The sequence below is a fragment of the Pleurodeles waltl genome, chromosome 9, assembly GCF_031143425.1.
Source record: "Pleurodeles waltl isolate 20211129_DDA chromosome 9, aPleWal1.hap1.20221129, whole genome shotgun sequence".
In the NCBI taxonomy this organism is placed as follows: domain Eukaryota; kingdom Metazoa; phylum Chordata; class Amphibia; order Caudata; family Salamandridae; genus Pleurodeles; species Pleurodeles waltl.
Window position 1 is genome coordinate 1,013,958,969 of NC_090448.1, and position 13,938 is coordinate 1,013,972,906.

At 42.0% G+C, this 13,938-nt stretch overlaps 1 protein-coding gene across 2 annotated transcripts in view; it reads right to left on the reverse strand.

The window, feature by feature from the left end:
• C9H14orf28 (chromosome 9 C14orf28 homolog) overlaps positions 1-13,938 on the reverse strand; it is a 142,959-nt gene that overhangs the window by 46,209 nt on the left and 82,812 nt on the right. For both annotated transcript variants that reach the window (XM_069208627.1, XM_069208626.1), the window contains exon 4: positions 4,911-5,000. In XM_069208627.1, the coding sequence (XP_069064728.1) occupies positions 4,911-5,000 (90 nt within the window). The remainder of the gene's footprint in view (positions 1-4,910; positions 5,001-13,938) is intronic.

A 13,938-nucleotide genomic window follows, 5' to 3' on the forward strand; every position in this document is an offset into this window, starting at 1 on the left:
AGCTTTTTAAAACTATTTTTTAAAATTCTTAGTGTATTCTATAGAAAAACAGAATAGGGAAAGCAAAACCATCTTTATTATTTTGCCCCCTTAAGAGAATCATATGTGCTAATCAAATAAATTGAATCCTTCTTGAATGCTACATTGCCAGCAGCTCCAAATGAACATGGAAGAAGGCAAGGTGGATCACTGTGACTAACCGTGAACTGCAAGTCAATCCACAGAAAAGAGCAGTCAATAACTTGTGGAGAAATGACAGAAAGATTATATTTAAGAAAGTGGCATTCACACAAAAAGAACTATCGAGGGAGAGAGGCTACATCTCAGCATAACTACTTGTACCTTGATAACCAGCAAGCATTAATTTGCAGTACTGGGTGAAACAGATCCAGAAACCCCATAACAGATGACATTGCTGTTTGCTGCACAGGAGTTACATAAGTAAAGAGGCACATTTTACTCAAGGGACTGGACACCTCAAGCACAGAAGACTTAGTCAATTTTCAAGTTCTCTAATGAAAGTATATTTGTGCATAAACAAATAAATGGGGGTTGATGGGTAATCCGAGAGGCTGATCTAAATAGGGGAATGATCCGAAAGCGCACAGCTTTTCGCCTAAAAAATCACAGCCACAGAAAGGGGATAGACAGACATTGGACTTTCTGGACACCTTCAACATAAACAGGGGTCTAGGCAACAAGGGCACAGACAAATATACTGACAGTAATCCAGAGAATCTCTGTGTAACAAAGTTATACATAGATATAGGCATATTAGAGGGTGCCTTTCGTTAACACTAAAGGAAACTGAAGATGTGGACCAATTATTTCAGAGCCACAAAGAGGAGGAATTTTGATCAGGACAAGGTGACAATGCTCGACTGGTCATTAGTGGAGGGCTAGTTGTTTATGGAACAAAGATCATTGCTGCATAAAACGTTATACTTTGTGCAGGCACCCTAAAGGCTGCTGTAATATAGCAATATGTAATCCTGATACCTGTGTGATAGGTAGCCCCACAAGTTACATAACTTGCCATGAAGCAACTGTAAATTCCCACAAAGAAGTTTCAACAGTGCGAAGACCAAGGATTCATACCCCTCTGTCTAAGCTTATCACACAAATATCTGTGGACTAAAATGTACTTCTCAGCTGGTTTACAGGGCAAGGCTTCACTAGGCCCACTAACTGAACAAGAGACACTCATCAGAATGCCATTTATAATGTCACTGAAGACTGCCAAAGTTAAGAGGCTGACTTTATATCCAGGCTGCCCGTTGAGGAAAACCTGGTCCATAGATTCACAGTCTTTAATTCCCTTGAGTGGAGATATATACAAACGGCTGCCCTGGCATAGGCAGGGAACAGATGGAATGGATCGCCCTCTATTTATACAAATCCAACTGTTTTGATCAATATTAATGGGATTTCGACAACAGCCATTCATCACTGAATAACCAGGAGTAAATCCTAGCTAATCCGGTTTCATACAAGCCAAACTGAGAGCACTAGAATATCCCTTGCAATTGACACGCCATTAAGACCCAGGAATTATATTTAGCGAGAACTATGGCCCAGGAACAGACAAATTAACAGAAGATAGAACCTAGATCAACTTACTACTGCCACTTGCAGGCCACATTGCTATTAAGAAAGTTATATTCTCAAATTGCTATAAGTGTTTGTAGGCAACACAATCACTCCAAAGCATGCTTTTTGACAGAAAAAGATAACAGATTTGGCTGGCCTGGGCCAGGAAATAGCTCTGAATCAGGTGGGAAACTAACATGCCCATAGTAAGTGGATGACCTCAGTGTCAGGTCTAGAATGCTACTTCTATCCAGCACAGATATGATATGCACATTTCTGGACTATGAAACTAGGAAATTACTGCATTTGATAGTAGAGAAAGAGTAAATTGCCAACACCCATCCATTAACCACAGCAATTATGCCACCACTAGGGTAAATAGCACAGATGGATATAGTATGCTGCACCATACATGTGTGATGGAAACTAGCATGCAAACAAAGCCTCAAATGCTCCATTATCCACAACTCCCACTAATAGATAATCCATTTTAGCCCCCTACTCAGGAGCCAAAGGCTAAACAACTTGCCAACAGTAATCAAACACTTCTGGGTGACCTTTTTGTGATGATGCATTCATAACGTTGGATAAATATAAAGAAAGAAAAGTCAATTAAACAAACTAGACATTTTTACATTACAGATTCAGTAATACACTGAGAACATAATCAGTAGACTTGGCAGAAGTACCCCACCTTTCTCAATACACTTACAGAAATGTTACAGAAACCTAACCAACAAGGCACATTAATGCAATCCATAAAGGTGTTATCCTTGAAATGCTTTGGGGAAAAGGGGTGGCTAGGCAACACTAGGTAAAAGATTGTGGACAGGATATAACATACTAGCAAAGGTTGTATTGGTGCTGACTGATAAGAACTATGGGCCATATGTATGAACCCATTTTTCCATAGACATACAATGGGTAAAAACCTTTGATACATCCTATATTCCTATGTATTTTACATATATACACTAAGCCAAACAGCACATGCAAAGAGCGTCAGGCCAAATACTAACCGATCCAGTAGTAGCAACTTAGTTGTAAACTTTCTGCATTTGGCCTTTGAATTTTCTACTATGAAATACTGGAAAGTTAATACTGGGTGAACTATAGAAGTTGGCAAATGTTGCCAGTGACTTAACTTCTATGATTGCCTTAATGAGACATGATAGGGTATACCCCAGCCCCTGACCTAACAATAAGACAGTATGTTGAAACAGCCCTCTCAGCAAAGAGGAAGATTACATTGACTGGGGAAAGGTCACAGCTCTACAGGCAAACAATGGATCCAAGATAAAATAATTTAGCAACAACACCACAGACACCTCTATTAATACGCTACCAGGTACATCACAACTATGTGATATCCGGATCCTTAACCCTTCTCACCCACCCACCAAAAGGGAATATTTGTATACCCCAGAGTGTCTGCCCAAAGGTCAGACTGTTAACTGTAGCTTGCTACACAAGCTCTAATATTTTAAGCCCCAAAATATATAAGACCATGTGGTGTTCTTTAACAGGTAGTACCTTCCTACGTGAAATCTAACAGCAGCAGACTAGAGAATCATTTAGCTTAAACTAAAATCAGTGTCGGAAATCAAGACATTTAATAGAATTATATCCATTAGCACTGAAGTCTCTGCTAAAATATGTAAACCACTGTTAACTTTAGGTTTTCTTTTTTTCCTCTGTGTTTTACACTAACACTAACTATGCAGTTACTGAACTTAAGGAGGTTTACAATGTTGATTGAGACATGTTATGCAACAGGAAATATACAAAACCTGAAATGACAAATAAAAAGAAAACCTGTTTCTGTGAAAGTATCCACAATGAGGGATTATGCTTCATATTTTATTCCAGGAATTGCAAATATGTTATACCTTCCGGGGGGCTGATAACATGACCAGTGTGTTACATATCTGCACACTTAAGAAATAGACAGAGGATGAACTGATGTTCTTTATATCCTGCTCAAATCTAAAGTTAAGGATCCCATTTACAGGCACTACTACTACCATGTGCATGCCCAAAATTAAGTGTCACGCTTTCTACATAATGCTCTGGAAATAGGTCAACCCAAAGCTACAAGCCCTCAAAACTTTGATAATTTCAGGTGTATGGTTAGCAAATATATATTTAACAAAAAACAAGTTAACAGGTTATGAATACAGACATAAGACGAAAACAGAGTGTATGATGTGTGTTTAAGTGTACATTACCTAAAGGGGCAATGGAGTCAATGTGTCCTGAACACTGGGACTGACATCATATTGTATTTAGTTATAGGAGAATATAATCAATATGTCAATCTCCGTCTAGTTTAATCTTGTTGAGAATTTAGTGTTTACAGTTTTGTCTTATAATAATGAAAATATGATTGGTGATCATGCACTATAAAAACCCAGGTATCTGACCATAGGTTAGAGAGAGTAGGTGCTAGTACTATCAAGCCAAAGAAAGGTCATGCAGTCAGTGGCCAAACAGGAAGCAGTGCAGAGAAGTGGCCTTCAGCTTAGCACGGTTTTATCACTTTCCAAGACAACGCAGCAATAGAGAATAGCCGAGTAGCTATATTTCAAGTAAAAACACGTACAGAGGGCGCTCTGTTTAAAACTCAGAATACCGGCTTTCTATTTGACTGCTTCTGCTATAATTTAGCACAGTGTCTAGAAATTGCTTTAGAGTGTTAGGATATTCGAACTTGCTGTGTTGGAAATGTTCTTGCTGTTTCCAATGAACATAACATGCAATGCTGCATTTCTTAATGCATTCCGTGAGGTTCAAGTAAATTTTTTATCCGCTAGGCTTTTTAAATATATATTTTTAGAATACCTCACCTGTTTCTTCGTTCTACTATGAGTTTGTTATTCAATAACAAAAGAGGGTGTGGTGTGCCTGAACTAATCTTGCGGGACTGATTTGTTACCAGAAATACTTCCAGCAAAGTGTTGCTGAGTAGGTTGGGTATGGGCTTCAGTCCAATAGGATTCATTACTCATCTTGGTGCATTGACTGCCTCCTTGCACAGGGATTTAGAAACCCTAGCCCTGGGGCTCTTTTTTTGGAGGAGGGAGGCAGTGACTGAGAACGTATCAATGTGATGAATCACAGACTTTAACTTGCACTACCAACTATGTTGCTCTAAAGTGACTGAACAAAGAAAGTCTACATTTACTAGCCTTGTGGTTAATATCAGTTACTGGCAGTAAAAGATTGCCAGATGAACATAAAATGTAGTTTGCAACTGAAATCCTCTTTAAAGTGGTCAGCATTTAAACACAATAATAACAGCATTTTTATCAAACACCTACCCGTACTCCTCGCATAGCTCCAACTTGGAACAGAAAAGTTCATCTACTGCCAGCTGAATCAGGTCTCTATGAGGAATTTCATGAGGAGGACTGAAAGAAAGAATGGAGTGGAGCATAGTAAGCATGGAACACTTGTCAACTAACAAAAGGCTTGTTTCCAACAACTCCCTACAAAACAGCAGAGTAAAATTGTCAAACACACAGAAACAAATCTTAATTTTGACAGCACAGATGACAGCATTCCATTCCTTTTGCAACAGTGTGTTTAGTGAAACAGCACGACAAGATTTAAATTCTTTGTGCTGCCATTTCAAATGCTAATGATTCAAAAACCTCATGTATGCCATGCTAGTGAAAATAAACATAATCCAAACATATTTGGAGCGGCTGTGCATTCATACATTACTATAATGTAAAGGTCAATTTATGATTTATCATCCAAGTAAAGCAAAACTGACATTATAAAACATTTTACTACTTCAGGTTGAATATTACTACTATGCAGCGTATGGCAATAACTCTAAGAGTTAAAAGGACTCTGATGCAGATTTGCCTAACTGTACAAACATAATAGCTTCCATCCTGATTTTGGTTAAATACATTAAGAAATACACACAAGTATGAGTACAAAGTAAAGGTCCCTTTCAAGACTCAATATTGGTAATAAACAGCATATTATTCTATATAGATCTGCATATATACTATTTATATTTAAGTGCAAAGTAATAGCACACAAACAGGTATTGTTTAAAAGTACGGATAAAGACCTGTAGAGCTTAATGGTTTATGGTCCTTGTGACTTTTTTTGGACATATAATTTTATTTTTTTCTCCCGGCCATCCATACTTCTCTCAATCACAACAGGGGTTAGGCATTTCCAATTAATTTATACATCCCCTACAGCAGCTGGCCGGGTACCTGGTGCTCTAAGATCTTGCAGCATCTGTGTCCAAGCCGCTATGTCATCCGCTAGCTTCGCATCGGTTTGTACATGTTTTATCCTAACCTCCTTCGCCACTGCCCAATTGGAGAAAACCCTACGCCAGTCACCATACATTGGGGGAACAGGACTAAGTCACTTGATTGCAATATGACATTTTGCCAACAAGTTTTTTCCCCTTTGGCATACAAAGCAATTTCAACAGTATCACCTTAGGGGTACTGTAGGCAGCTGGCTCTGTATAAGCTATATCAAAATGAGATATAGTGTGCACGGAGTCCAGGGGTTTCCCAAGAGGCTAGACAGAGACAATAATAGATAATACTAATGCTCTATTTGTGGTAGTGTTGTCGAGCAGTTAGGCTTATCAGAGGGTAGCGTTAAGCATTTGATGAACACACACAAGCAATAAGTGAAAACACGCACTCAATGACTTAACTCCAGGCCAATAGGTTTTTATATAGAAAAGTATTCTTTTGTTAATTTATTTTTAGAAGCACAAGATTCATTTAGCAGGTAAGTACACGCAAAGGTACTTTGCACAGTAATACTTAGGACTTTGAATAGATTCAATATTGTACACAGTTTTCTTTAAAATGGCAAAAAGCTATTTTGAAAGTGGACACTGCAATTTTCAATAGTTGCTGGGGGAGGTAAGTAAAGTACAGTTTCTGAGGTAAGTACCACACTTACGGGTTCAGTCTCCAGGGCATAGGTAGTCCACCGTGGGGATTCAAGGCAACCCAAAACCCCCAGCACCAGCAACACAGGGCTGGTCAGGTGCAGAGGGCAAACAGGAGCCAAAGTAACATGGGCACCTATGAAGACGGGGGGGGGGGTACTTCGGTTCCAGTCTGCTCGCAGGTAAGTACCCGCGTTGTCAGAGGGCAGACCAAGGGGGGTTGGAGGAATACTGGAGAGGCCCCAAATAGGAACAAAACCCACACCCTCAGCGGCACGGGGTGGCTGGGTGCAGTGTGCCAGCAGGGCATTGGGTTCTCAACAGAACTCTATGGAGGGACCCCAGGGTCACTTAGGCGCTGCAGGCAGGGCACGGGGGGGCCTCTAGGGCAAGCCACCGACTGGGCAAGGGTGAGGGCGGCCTCTGCTGGTCGTTGTTGCACCAGTTGTCGGTTTCTCATGGGCCTGCGGGTGCAGTGCTTCTCCAGGCGTCGCATATCTTCGTCCTGGGCAGTCGCGGTCGGGGGGGGGGGGGTCCTTGGGATTCCCTCTGTAGGCGGCATCGTGGGGGTGCCGGGAGGACAGCCCAGGGTGGAAACGTCATTGGAGACGCCTGGGGGTCCTCTCTGGATAGTTGGTTTCTCTGGACACGGGCCGGGGGCGTCGGGTGCAGAGTAGTTGGACTCACGCTTCTGGAGTGAGGTGAGAGTCCCTTTAAAGTTGGTTTCTTGATCCTCTTGTTGGACAGGTCCGCTGTCCACAGGAATGTCTTGGTCCTTGGTGATGCAGGCAGTCCCCTGGAGGCTCTTCAGTGGTCGCTGGTCCTGTAGAACGAGTTGCTTCTTTTCTTGCAGCTTTTTGAAGCAGGACACGGGCCTGTAGGGCTGGGGCGAGTCAGTTGTTGTCTCCTCTTCTCTGCGGGGTTTTCAGCTCAGCACCACTGGCTGGAGTGCCCTGGGAGCATTGTAACACCAGGCCTGAGCCAGGTGTTACAGTTCCTGCAGGGGGGAGGCGTGAAGTACCTCCACCCAGTGCAGGCTTTGTTTCTGGCCTCCAGGGGACTGGCCTCAGAGAGCACAAAGGCTCTCATCCCAGGGTGTCAGACACTCGTCTCTCAGTGGCAGGTTGGCACACACCAGTCAGTCCTGCACTGAAGGATTGGGTAAAATTTTGCATTTTTTCAATATATCCAGCACGGTTATCAGTGTGGGTTTATTATTCTGAGACGTTTGATACCAAACTTCCCAGTGTTCAGTGTAGCCATTATGGAACGCTGGATTTTGTTTGGACAAACTCCCAGACCATATTCTTCATATGGCCACTCTGTACTTACAATGCCTAAGAATGGACTTAGACACGGTAGGGGCATATTGCTCATGCAGCTATGCCCTCACCTGTGGTATAATGCACCCTGCCATAGGGGTTTAACACCTTAGCAGCTGCCCCCGTGCTGAGCCCTTTGTTGGCTATTTGGGGTAGTTTGCACTTAGACCTTCATAACTTTTTCTCCACATAAGCTATCCAAGCCAAGCTTTTTTTTCCCCAACATCCTAGAGATTCTAAAGGTACCCAGAGTTTGTGGGTTCCCCTGAAGAAGACCAAGACATTTGCCAAAATACAGCAAATATTTTGTTCTTTAAAAAAAAAGAAGAAAGAAAAAAGGGCTGCTGAAGAAGGCTTGTGGATTTTTCCCCTGAAAATGGCATCAACAAAGGGTTTGCGGTGCTAAAATCGCCATCTTCCCAGCTTTCTGGAACAGGCAGACTTGAATCAGAAAACCACATTCTTCAACACAATTTTGGCATTTTACTGGGACATACCCAATTTGTAAAAAAAATTGTGTTTTCAGCCTCCTTCCAGTTAGTGACAGAAATGGGTGTGAAACCAATGCTGAATCCCGGGAAGCAAGACATTTCTGAAAAGTAGACAATTCTTAATTCAGTGAGGGGTCATTTGTGAAGATCCTACAAGGTTTTCCTACAGAAAACAACAGCTGAAATAAAAAACTATTGAAATTGAGGTAAAAAGAAAACCAGCCATTTTTCTCCTTGTTTTACTCTAACTTTTTCCTGCGATGTCAGATTTTCTAAAGCAATATACTTTTACTTCTGCTGGACTCTTCTGGTTGTGGTGATATATAGCCCTTGTAAGTTCATCAAGAACCCTAGGTACCCAGAGCCAATAAATGGGCTGCACCCTGCAGTGGGTTTTCATTCTATACCGGGTATACAGCGATTAATTTGCTGAAATATAAAGAGTGAAAAATAGGTATCAAGAAAACCTTTGTAGTTCCAAAATGGGCACAAGATAAGGTGCTGAGAAGCAGTGGTTATTTGCACATCTCTGAATTCAGGGGTGCCCATACTAGCATGTGAATTACAGCGCATTTCTCAAATAGACATCTTTTTTTACACAGTGTTTTACACTTGGAAGGAAAAAATGTAGAGAAAGACAAGGGGCAATAACACTTGTTCTGCTATTCTGTGTGTCCCCCAAGTCTCCCGATAAAAATGGTACCTCACTTATGTGGGTAGACCTAGTGCTGGTGACAGGAAATGCCCCAAAACACAACATGGACACATCACATTTTCCCAAAGCCAAAGAAAACAGAGCTGGTTTTTTTTATTTTTTTTTGCAAAGTGCCTAGCTGTGGATTTTGGCCTCTAGCTCAGACGGCACCTAAGGAAACCTACCAAACCTGTGAATTTTTTAAAACTAGACACCTAGGAGAATTCGAGATGGGGTGACTTGAGGGGCTCTCACCAGGTTCCGTTAACCGGAATCCTTTGCAAGCCTCAATTTGCCCCCCCCCCCCCAAAAAAAAAAATCCACTTTTTACTCACATTTCAGGGACAGAAAGTTGTGGAATCTGAGAGAAGCCACAAATTTTCTTCCACCCAACGTTCCTCCAAGTCTCCTGATAAAAATGGTGCCTCACTGGTGTGGGTGGGCCTAGTGCCCACGACAGGAATAGATCACACAATGGTCAATGCTATTCCTTACATGAGGGCAACTGTTGACCCTGGGGTGATCCATTCCTGATGCAGGCACTAGGTACAGGCACTCAAGTGGGGTAGCGTTTTTATCAGGACAGGTGGCGAAACACTGGGTGGTAGGAATTTTGTGGATCCCAGCATATTTCTGTAGTTTGTGTAACAGAAATGCAAGACAAAATCGAGTTTTTATTCAACATTTCAGCTTTGCAGGGTATTCTAGGTAAGAAATCTTTGGGGAATCCACACAAGTCACACGTCTGTGGACTCTCCCAGATGTCTAGTTTCCGGAAATGTCTGGGCTTGGTATGTTTCCCTATAAGGCCGCCGAGCCCAGGACCAAAAATGCAGATGCCTGCCTTACAAACACCAGTTTGTTTTGTGATAGATAATTTTGATGTCTCCACAATACAATTTGGGTGGTGGAATTTGGGGCAGGACTGAAATGGGGAGCTCACAAGAGAGCACTCTCTCTGTGCTTACCGCCACATCCACCTGCTCTCTGGGTTGGGCTAACCTGCTATTGTCCTGCTGCACAGACTGTGCTTGCGAAGGGACAGCAGGACTGTCCTCATCACCTCCCTCATAATCACTGGAAGAGGAGTTATCGAATGGGACTCTGACTGAAAAATCACTCCCAGAGTCTGCGCCGTTGCCCTATCCCTCAGATGCGGTCTCAGTATCTGCTGTCTTGGTCTCTGAGCCTATGTCAGCGCTGTCCTCTATAACCAGAGTTAGGGCTTGAGCAGCACTCATCCAATGAGATGCCATCTCTGCTACTGGCTAAACTGTTGCTCTAAAACACTAGCCTACATAGACAGTCACAAAATTGCTGGTGGGTGAGACCTACAACAGAAGCGGTCACCTTACCTCGCTTCTTCCCTCAATCAGCATGTTCTCTCAAGACACTCAAAAAAGAAACAATATATCTTCACCTTGTCACATACCAATCATCACAGTCTATAGCGCCTCTAGCGCCCAGTCCAACAATCATTATTGGTGCTCCCATTCCCATGACCTCCTCCTCAGATTCCCTCACTACCACCCAGCAAAAGTGCCCTTCATCTCTTCATAGCCCCCCCACACATACATTTCATTTGTATTATAGCGCAGGTAATGGCTGTCTTTACTAATCCACTCAGCTATTCACATATAATACAGTTTTGATCCTTTCAGTAGGCATATAAACCTTCTGCACTACTTTATGGCATCAAAACTGCCACTAGACAAAAGTCAGATCCTTTTCTAGCAGAAACATAATCACAAGACTTACGCATCAGTTGAAGTATGTGCATTGCTTTGAAGACGTAAGCTGCAACTGCTATATCTATCTATCTATAGACATATCTATATATATACATAACTATATAGATATATCTATATATGGAAAATGTCACTTACCCAGTGTACATCTGTTCATGGCATGATGCGCTGCAGATTCACATGCTGTGCATATCCCGCCATCTAGTGTTGGGCTCGGAGTGTTACAAGTTGTTTTTCTTCGAAGAAGTCTTTTCGAGTCACGAGATCGAGGGACTCCTCCCCTTTCGGCTCCATTGCGCATGGGCGTCGACTCCATCTTAGATTGTTTTCCCCGCAGAGGGTGAGGTAGGAGTTGTGTTTATAGTAATAGTGCCCATGCAATGGAGTAAGTATGTATGTACATAATGTGATTAAAAGTGTTATATTTACAAGTTTACAAATGTACAAGTTTATTTTTATCAACTTATAACGGCTACAGGCTCCCGGGGAGGTGGGAGGGCGCATGTGAATCTGCAGCGTCTCATGCCACGAACAGATGTACACTGGGTAAGTGACATTTTCCATTCGATGGCATGTGTAGCTGCAGATACACATGCTGTGCATAGACTAGTAAGCAGTTATCTCCCCAAAAGCGGTGGTTTAGCCTGTAGGAGTTGAAGTTGTTGGAAATAATGTTCGTAATACTGCCTGTCCTACTGTGGCTTGTTGTGTTGTGAACACATCCACACAGTAATGTTTAGTGAATGTACGAGGCGTAGACCATGTGGCTGCCTTACAGATTTCTGTCATTGGTATATTTCCTACAAAGGTCATGGTGGCACCTTTCTTCCTAGTGGAGTGTGCCTTTGGTGTAATAGGCAGTTCTCTCTTTGCTTTAACATAACAAGGTTGAATACATTTAACTATCCATCTGGCAATGCCTTGTTTGGATATTGGATTCCCTGCATGAGGTTTTTGGAAAGCTACAAACAAACAATTGTTTTGTTTTGCGAATTTGTTTGGTTCTATCAATGTAATACATTAGTGCTCTTTTTATGTCTAATGTATGTAATGCTCTTTCAGCTACAGAGTCTGGTTCGGGAAAGAACACTGGGAGTCCCACCGTTTGATTTAAGTGGAATGGTGATATAACTTTTGGCAAAAATTTGGGATTTGTGCGTAGAACCACTTTATGTTTGTGTATTTGTATAAAGGGTTCCTGTATGGTAAAGGCTTGTATTTCACTTACTCTTCTGAGAGATGTGATAGCTATTAGGAAGGCTACTTTCCAGGTTAAGTATTGAATCTCACAAGAGTGCATAGGTTCAAATGGTGGACCCATGAGTCGTGTTAATACAATATTGAGGTTCCACGAAGAAACTGGTGGTGTTCTTGGTGGAATGATCCTTTTTAGGCCCTCCATAAATGCTTTTATGACTGGGATTCTAAATAGTGAAGTTGAATGTGTAATTTGCAGATAGGCAGAAATTGCTGAGAGATGTATTTTAATGGATGAAAAAGCTAACTAAGACTTTTGTAAGTGTAGTAAGTAGCTTACAATGTTTTTCGCGGACGCGTGTAATGGTTGAATTTGATTATTAGGACAGTAATAAACAAATCGTTTCCATTTATTTGCGTAGCAATGTCTTGTAGTAGGTTTTCTAGCCTGTTTGATGACCTCCATACATTCTTGTGTAAGGTCTAGATGTCCGAATTCTAAGACTTCAGGAGCCAGATTGCTAGATTGAGCAATGCTGGATTCGGATGTCTGATCTGTTGTTTGTGTTGAGTTAACAGATCTGGTCTGTTTGTTAGTTTGATATGAGGCACTACTGACAGGTCTAGTAGTGTTGTGTACCAAGGTTGTTGTGCCCAAGTTGGTGCTATTAGTATTAGTTTGAGTTTGTTTTGACTCAATTTGTTTACTAGATACGGAAAGAGTGGGAGAGGGGGAAAAGTGTAAGCAAATATCCCTGACCAACTCATCCATAACGCGTTGCCCTTGGAGTGAGGCTGTGGGTACCTGGATGTGAAGTTTTGGCATTTTGCGTTTTCTTTTGTTGCGAATAGGTCTATTTGCCGTGTTCCCCAGTTTTGGAAGTAGGTTTGTAGTATCTGGGGATGAATTTCCCATTCGTGGATCTGTTGGTGATCTCGACTGAGATTGTCGGCTAACTGGTTTTGAATTCCTGGTATGTATTGCGCTATTAGGCGATTGTGAATCGCCCAATGCCAAATCTTCTGTGCTAAGAGACACAACTGTGTTGAGTGTGTGCCTCCCTGTTTGTTCAGGTAATACATTGTTGACAAGAATGTGTTTGTGGGCTATTAGTGGTTGAAATGCTTTTAATGCTAGAAACACTGCTGGTAGTTCTAGTTGATTTATATGAAGTTGTTTTTGCTGAGTGTCCCATGGTCCCTGGATGCTGTGTTGGTTGAGGTGTGCTCCCCACCCTACCATGGAAGCATCTGTTGTGATCACGTATTGAGGCACTGGGTCTTGGAAGGGCCGCCCTTGGTTTAAATTTATAGGATTCCACCATTGAAGCGAGGTGTGCGTTTGGCGGTCTATCAACACTAGATCCTGAAGTTGACCCTGTGCTTGTGTCCGTTGTGTTGCTAGGCACTGTTGTAAGGGCCACATGTGTAATCTTGCGTTTGGGACAATGGCTATGCATGAAGACATCATGCCTAGAAGTTTCATCACTAATTTTACTTGATATTGTTGGTTTTGGTGCATGCTTTGTATTACATTTTGGAATGCTTGTACCCTTTGTGGACTTGGAGTGGCAATCCCTTTTTCTGTGTTGATTGTCGCTCCTAAGTATTGTTGTATTTGACACGGTTGTAAGTGTGATTTTAGGTAGTTTATTGAGAACCCTGATTTGTGAAGGGTTTCTATGACGCATTTTGTGTGTTGAAGACACCGTTTCGGAGTGTTGGTTTTTATTAACCAGTCGTCTAGATATGGGAATACGTGTATGTGCTGTCTTCTGATATGTGCCGCTACTACTGCAAGGCATTTTGTAAATACCCTTGGGTGCTGTTGTTATCCCGAATGGTAACACTTTGAATTGGTAATGTACTCCTTGGATTACAAACCTCAAGTATTTCCTGTGTGAAGGATGTATGGGTATATGGAAGTACGCATCCTTTAGATCTAATGTTGACA